Raw genomic sequence first — 7932 nt, 5'->3', positions numbered from 1 at the left:
AGTTAATGTTTTACAAAGAAGCAAGTGGCGGCCGAAAACAGTTCGATTCTTGGATTTGGAATGCATCCTTTGGTGCCCAAATCTCCGGCCAACCTAGAACGCGAACGCAGGTTACGGGATGCCCAGGCACAGCAGCGTTCCCAGAGGCAGCGGCGACCGGAGGCTGGTTTTCAGGGAGTATAACGTCCCCCTCCTCCTCGGCCATTCCGGATCTAGGTGTCGGGGCATCTGCCAATAGTAAGCGAGAGGCGAGGCCAGTCCATCCTGCCCCCTCTGCCAATCGGGAGCGAGGGGGCGGGACCGGGAAGGCCTGCCGCTGGCCGTGGAGCCCTGGAGCTAGGAAGAGGGGTCCGCCCTCTGCGCCTCGGCTAATTGAAAGCGAGGGGCAGGTCCCGGGGTGGGTCCCGGAAGGCGGTGCCAGGCGCAGGTGCGAAGGCTGGGCGGTAGGGCTGCGGCCTCCGCCGGCGGGCAGTATGGAGGACGTGAGTTCGCGGATGCTGGTGGCGAGCGACAGGCCCGGAGCCCACTCTTCCGGTGCTGGGCGCGCTGGGCGGAGACGGGGGTGGGGGCAGCCCTGGCCGGAGGGGCGCCTCCTGCGCGGGGCTGCCCGGGCGCGGGGTTATGGGAGGAGGCACCGGGGTGGCGTCGGGGTCCGGGGCAGCGTCGGGGTCCACGCCGGCCCCGGGCTTATTTTCCTGGCGGAAGGCCGGGCGGGCGCCAGCCCGGTGCGGGCGCGTGTCGAGTCCCGGAACTGGGACGCCCGAGGTGCGCGCGGGGCCCCGGGCGCGGGGTCGCTCGGACGCCCTGGCGCAGGGGCGAGTCCCCGTCCTCTTGGGTCCCGGCCTTGGCCCTGAGGGCTGTGACTTGGAGCGGCTGCGGCAGACCTGTCGTTATCATCACCCGAAAACCTACATTGGAGAAAAACAATGTCGTGATGTTTTGAATCGAGGCATGGTAGGAGTGAAGGGATTTTTAAATCTCTTTACTTAGATGGATCCAAACCAGATTATTTAAAAACCAGTGCACTAGTTACAGTGTATATAGTGTACAGAGTGAAGAGTAATTGCAAAAATCTTTGATTAAATGTATTAAAACATTTTTAGGAAAAGAATGTATTTGTGCCCAGAATTAACTGGGTTACCCATTGGCACAAAATTCTTGCTCTTGAAAAATGCAAAGTTGATAGTTATATTAAAGCACTGATTTGAGTTAATAGATTAATAGGAATATTACTGTGATCCTACCACTGAATGAGGTGCATCAGGCAAGACACATGAAACAAAGTTCCAGCCCTACACAAGACCTTAGATTCTTGTGCAAATAGTGACTATAGTTCAATTATCTTGACTAAATAAAGACCGAACAATTTCTAATGATAAGACTAAAAAATTCTATTTTTTTTTTCAGTTGAGAACATGGAAAGCTAACTGTAACACCTGGAAGTAGATTTGAGACTCATATATATTTAAAGAAAAACTGATTGTTTCTAAATCTTTTAAGAGTGAGATTCATGAACTGACAATGTGTGGAGAAAATGAGTAAGAGGAAAATTAGAGACACATCAAAATGTGTGCAGTAAATGCTTCTTGGTTGGTGCTAAGCTGCCCCAGGGTTCTTGGGTCTGTAGCTTTTAGCGTTAGGCTTAGTACAACCCTAGAAATTTGTTTCACCAAACAGTTGGAGAGTAATGTTTCACCAATAGCTACATAGCTTTAGATCTGAGCAAGTCGCCTGCTTTTGGTATTTTGTGGGTATGGTTTCTACCACTCAGTAGTAAGCTAAAAACTGTGTGCCATGTCTTAGGCCCAGACACCTAAATGAGTTAAAAGAGGCAAAGGCTTTTTAGTTAACGATTCTTTGTTTGCCAGTGGGTGAACCAATTGTGGCTACTTTAAGGAAGAAAGGGATTTATTTGAAAGGATATAGGGTAGATGAACACCTAGGCCTCTGAAAGGATCCAAACAAGGGCAGCTCAAAGGATCCAGAGACAGGGGTCCTTTCAGAATCTGTCCTGGGATGGATCGCCTCAACCATGGACTCCGTTTGCTTTGCTGCTCTGAGAGAGATTTGGATTGGCCCAGCCCTTTTTGGTTCCATGACCACCCCAGGACAGAGGGTGAAGAGCATCAAAGGATGTTCCCCTTGAGACTTAATGCAGAGGTAGACATTGGGTCCCCAAAGGAAGTAGCTATTGTCACAAAAGAAGAGGGAGGAGATGGTGTGGAAAAAATAACAGCTATCTTCACTTGCAGATGGTGAGTTCCAGAGGGTGCTGTTTGTATGGTTTTCCCACATTTCTTATAGGCTCCAAAGGGCAGTGCATTTGATGTAGTCACCAAATACACTGTATTTCATGAACATTGAATAAGTGACATAGAAACCATATTGTCCCTAGCCCCTTCAGTGTAGTCAGGGAAAACAAAAGGCATACATATAAAGGAAACAATACAAGGCAGCATAAGAAAGATTCCAAATTAATATTATGGGCAGTAATTTATTAGGAGTTTTAAAGTAGAAAGAAAACACTTGGCAGGACAAGTTTTATAGAGAATGTAAGTTTTGGTTGGACTTCGAAAGATGAGTTGGATTCTGAAAAAGATAAGAAAGGGTATTTGTGGGGTATTCCAGAAAGCTCATGCAGGCTAGAGGAGAAGGTGCATGAAAGGGAACGAGTGGGAGATAAAGTAGACTATTGTCTTACAGTCAGGGTTTCAATGCTACCTTTTAAAAAGTTCCCAGATCCCAACTGTTCAAGAAGTTGGGCCGTCTTTCATTCACTCAACACACATATTGAGTACCTGCTGTGTATCAGGTACTAAAGGTACAAAGAACGTAGTATAATGTAGAGTCCTGCCCTTGTGAAGCACACCTTATTTGAACCACTTTGATACCTTGTCCTTCCTTCTGCCTGAAAGAACCAAAAACCTGTATATAATATATGAAAAAACAGGCGCAGCCGCCACCGGAAGTGGACTTCGCCTGCCAAGATCGGTTTCACGGGGAAGGTTATCAGGAAGGCTATGAAGAAGGAAGTAGTTTGGGTATGATTGAAGGGAGACAGTATGGCACGTTGCATGGAGCTAGAATCGGATCTGAGATCGGGTGCTACCAGGGTTTTGCTTTTGCTTGGAGATGTCTCCTGCACGGCTACGCCACTGAGAAAGACAGCAAAAAGATGAAGGTCTTAGAATCGTTGATTGGAATGATTCAGAAATTCTCTTATGATGACCCTACTTATGATGAAGACTTAGAATTAGAGGGAAATTTAAGCAGCTTTGTTCATGACTAAACGTCCAGCCTGACTTTAAAACTAGTGCAGAAGGTTCCAGACTTTCATTTTGAGGATGACAGACGCACAAAGACAAAACATCAGGGAACAGATGTTCGCTTGTCAAGTGTTTAAAAATGTGATTAAAGGCAAAACAATGATGGGGGATTCATTGTTTTGCAGGGAGGGTTCCAGCTTGGCCGGTGAAAGGGCTTCCTTCTCCCGAGGGCTTCCTTCCCCCGAGATCTGCCAGGTAGCCTCGGTGCCCCCCACGGTGCCCCTCCACACAGGCCCGCCCTTTGTTGGGCCCTGTCTGCTCTGCAGCGTGAACGCGGCCCTGGCAGAGCCCTCACCAGTCTGATTTTCTCTGGTCCAGGGTCCAGGCCCCTGGCTCATAGGTTCTTGTCACCTGGCAGGCCTGGCTGGATCTAGACTCAGGTTGGCCCTGGATAGGATAAACCTCCCCTTTACCCCCCGGGCTTTGGTCAGCTCTCAGAGGGACAGTTTTTTTTTAAATGAGAGCCACAGGGTTGACACGAAGCAGGTTAATGGGAAGGAGTGATGCGTACTGTGACATTTATTGACCCTTGAGATGTGCCAGTGCTGTGACCTGCTTCTCATGTTTTATTTAGTCCCTTCAAAAGCCCATGAGGTAGGCGTTATTCCCATTTTATAGACAAGGAAACTGAGACCAGCCCAAGAAACTGCCTGGTCCAAGGGCAGTGGACGGCAGAGCTGGGACTCCAGCCCTGTCTCCTGCTGCCTGCTCTGGAATGCGTAGTCGCACCCACAGTCTCGGGGTTCCTGCTTGCAAGTCCCCGCTATGCCCCGTGGAGCCCTGGGGCATCTCGTGTGGCCATGGACGTGGGCGTCTGGCTGAGAGGAGGAGAGGCCAGCCCTGTCCCCAGGGAGCCAGGACTTGCTCTTCCTCTGTCCCCGGGTGGGTGGGGCTCTGCAGCATCAGAAATGGTCAAGGGGTGGAGACTTTAAGGTCACTGTTGTATGTGCAGAAACTTTGGAGCCTTACTGCAGCCTTCCTTCTAGTGTGAGTTGTTCTGTCTTCTGCCCGGACTTAAAAGGCATCATCTAGATGTACATGGTTCGTGGCCTCAGGTGCGCCTTTGTCACAGACACCAGCAGTCTCTGGCTGGTGCGATGGAGGGGCTTTTGTTGTCGTTTTCCTGGGTGATTTTTTGTGCTTCCTAAGCTATCTGTTTGGATGATGTATTATTTTTATAATTGGAGAAAAAAATAAAGAGTATATTTTAAAGCAAAAAAAAAACCCCAAAATGAAACAAAACAAAAAAATATATGAAAAAATACTTGTTGAGATCACAGACATCAGGTGATGAAGGACAGTGATCTTGGAGAGATGGGAAGCAAATGACGTGAGCCATATGATTGCCCCAGCTCACTGCCTTGAGAGAGTTTTCGGGATGGGCAGAGGAAGGGGAACCAAGTGGGGCTTCAGTAGACCCCGAGTTGAGGAGATGGAGCTGAATCTGGGGATACCGAAGCAGCTGGAGTTCACAAGACAGAGAACCCAGAAAGGAGAGCGCTGTGCAGAGGGAGAGCTCGGAAGAGGTGCAGAGTCCCCTCAGGTATTCAGCTGAGTCCTGTTCTTCGTGCCTTTGAGGAAACTCCCTGAGGACTGGGGAAAAAAACACTCAGAAAGACCAGAGGGAGCAGTACTGTCATGCAGGGCCAGGAGTAGTGCCTGTTCTTCCAGCCAGACTGGAAACCTCATAATCACAGGGTATTAGGTTTTCAGAAAGGTCTTGCATCACTTGTGGGGAATAATTAGCACTAGACCAAACATGGTATGGTCCCACCTAAGAAAGCACCTTAAAAGAAAGACCAAAAAGATCAAACTGTTTCAAGTGACTTAACTGAATCCCAGAACAAAGCTCAGTAATATAGGAATACAAAAATGTCCAGCACCCAAAGAGATAAATTTTGCAATGTCTGGCATCCAGTCCAGAATTACCAGGCACTGCTAATTATGTGATTTAGCGGAGGTGTTAGGTAATGCTATGGTGGTAATCATTTTGCAATATATAACTGTATCAAATCAACTCATGGTATGCAAACTTACACAATGTGACATGTTAATTATATTTCAATAAAGTGGAAAAAATGGTCAAGCATGCAAAGAGGCAGGGAAATATGACATAATGAGTCAATTAAAACTGATTCAAAAATGACATGCTAGAAATAGCAAACAAGGACATTTAAAAAAATTATTATAACTGTTTTCTATATGTTCCAAAGGTTAAAAAGACACATGGGAGATATAAAACAAACCCACTCAAACTTGCAGAAATAAAAACTACAATGTCAGATGAAAAAGGAACAGCATTGAGGCATCAGAGAAGGCAGCATTTTTGCTAAGACAGACACTTGACAGGTGGGGAGGGATGAAGAGGCACAGAGACTGGAAGGATGGCCTGGAGAGCTTCATGGACATTAGTTAAGGGAAGAGCCATAGAGGTGGGACAGCCTCTAACTGAGAAAGCTAGAAACAGAGGAGTCTTGAAGAGATTAGAAATCATCAGAATTGCTCCATGAGTTATGGCAAACTAAACAGGAAGCTATCTAGGCATTGAATAAAAAAAATTGCAGCAGCATTGAATGCCTGGGAGTGGAAATTGAGAAGCCCATTCCAGATCTGATCATTTCCCAGATTGCTGTATTATCTTTTTAATCCTGGTGCACAGCAGCCTGCCCTTACACCATTGGTCCCCCTCTCTACCCCTTCCAAAGTGAAGAGCCCATATCCTCTGTCTCCAAATCCAATTCTCAGGCTTCCCCTTTTCCCACTAAATTTTCATTTCCCTCTTGTTCTAGTGCAATTATCTAACCTAAATTTTTTGCATCATTTGTGCTATTCATTTGCTAATTTATTATGTACTGCCCCATAATATGCCACACACTGTATTCTATTTTGCATTCTTATATTGTTCAATCCTGCATGCCTTTATCCTAACCTCCCCGATGAAAATGTCATCTCCTTTTGAATAGGGACTGTGTCTTACATTCTTTTATCTCAGGAACAGTTTTCAGTAAGGCTCTGAGACTGAGAGATTGTTTTATGCACCAGATACCTAAGATGCTGTTCCTGTCAAGACCCTAACTTTAAACATGACTAACAAGATTTTGAGGTTGCAGCTCAGCCTTTGCTGGCTACTTCAGTGACATGGCAACTAGTTGTTTTCATTGAGAATCTGGTATCTACAAACTGAAATCTCGAGGGTCTATCAGGGTGATCTGTTTCTATTAACACTCTAACATATTTCTCTCATGATTGAAAGTTTGTTTAAGACCTCTTAGTAATGCCTCAACCAGCTTTCCAAAATTTTGTGGAACACCGAGATATAGTTTAAGAATTGCAATCATATGTAATTTTTATCAATAATATAAATAATGTTGGGGACTACCCTGGTGGTCCAGTTGTTAAAACTGCACTTCCCACTGCAGAGGTCACGGGTTTGATCCCTGGTAAGGGAACTAAGATCCCACATGCTGCACGGCACAGCCAGAAATGTAAATATATGTGTGTGTGTGTGTGTGTGTGTGTGTGTGTGTAATGTTAAATAAATCAATATCTAAGTTTTGAGGGCTTGAAGAAAATTATTTGAAATTAATGAGATTAATAATTGATAATTAATGAGATTATTTATACATAATCTCATTTTGACTTACCTCATTTTGAGATAAAGAATTAAGATTTCTTCTACTTGTTTTAATAATTGTTTTTACCAGTTTACAGTAGTCATCAAGAAGTTTATGGTATTTTTTCAAAATTACCTTTAGGTAGGGAGTGTGTTTTCTTGCCTATAATTTGTGTAATGAATTTTAAAGCTTTGTAGTTTAGTAGATTTGTCTTGGAAACATAATCCAGAGAGTGGTGATTATAGCTTGCTTTTTTCTGCACCTCAGGGTTCCTTGGATCTCATCCAAAGTATTGAAGATGACCCCCTTCTGGACACCCAGCACCTCCCACATCACTCATTACACGCTCATTTTAGGCCCAGATTCCAGGCTCTTCCTACAGTCATCATTGCAAATCTTCTCTTGTTGATACATGTAAGTTGACTGGGAGAAAGTGATCCATCCAAAGGCAATGTTTTTCAAAAATTTATAACCTCTTCAGAGGGCAGTTTGGCTATATCTATTAACATTTAAAGTGTGCATACATTTTTACTCATATCTCTACTTCAAATAATTTATTGTAGACATATTTGCACACATGTAAGGATATCGTTTATGATACCAATGTTGTCTGTAATATGAGGAAACTACAATCTGCCACCATCCAGAAGATGCTTTGTATGTCCTGTCCATATGAAGGAATGCTTATACAATATTAAAAGAGAAACTTAGAAGAGAAACTTGGGGTGGATGTGTACCCTTCACGGTTCATTGTTGAATGGAAAAAAATGAGGTTTACAGTGGTGTGTACAGAATGTTCCTGTTTGTACATTTTAAAAGGGTGTTGAGAGAAGTGTGTATATGGGTGATGTTGTGACTTATAAGAAATATATTTGGTCGTTCAGATGATCAAAATATAGTTCTCATATGTCTTTGGTCTTCATCCATGGTTTCTGGCTCATAGCTCCCAAAACCCTTGGAATTTCCTGAGTGATAAGAGCAATGGGAGCATC

The 7932-nt window shown here is 44.8% G+C and overlaps 1 protein-coding gene across 4 annotated transcripts in view; it reads left to right on the top strand.

Moving 5' to 3' along the window:
- Nucleotides 1-303: 303 nt before the first annotated feature.
- The window catches only part of TMEM192 (transmembrane protein 192), a 29481-nt gene continuing 21852 nt past the window's right edge, over nt 304-7932 (top strand). The window contains exons 1-3 of one of the 4 annotated variants that reach the window (XM_067736565.1): nt 1071-2255; nt 3452-3521; nt 7208-7354. In XM_067736565.1, coding sequence (XP_067592666.1) covers nt 2017-2255; nt 3452-3521; nt 7208-7354 — 456 coding nt within the window. In that variant the 5' untranslated portion in view covers nt 1071-2016. Of the gene's footprint in view, nt 483-572; nt 955-1070; nt 2256-2337; nt 4870-7207; nt 7355-7932 lie in introns of those variants that run through there. The other 3 variants (XM_067736564.1, XM_067736562.1, XM_067736563.1) reach the window with 3 other exon arrangements.

The sequence above is a fragment of the Pseudorca crassidens genome, chromosome 4 (assembly GCF_039906515.1).
Source record: "Pseudorca crassidens isolate mPseCra1 chromosome 4, mPseCra1.hap1, whole genome shotgun sequence".
Lineage (NCBI taxonomy): Eukaryota > Metazoa > Chordata > Mammalia > Artiodactyla > Delphinidae > Pseudorca > Pseudorca crassidens.
Note: the sequence above shows the minus strand (reverse complement) of the source record. Positions and strands in the feature narration are given on the sequence as shown.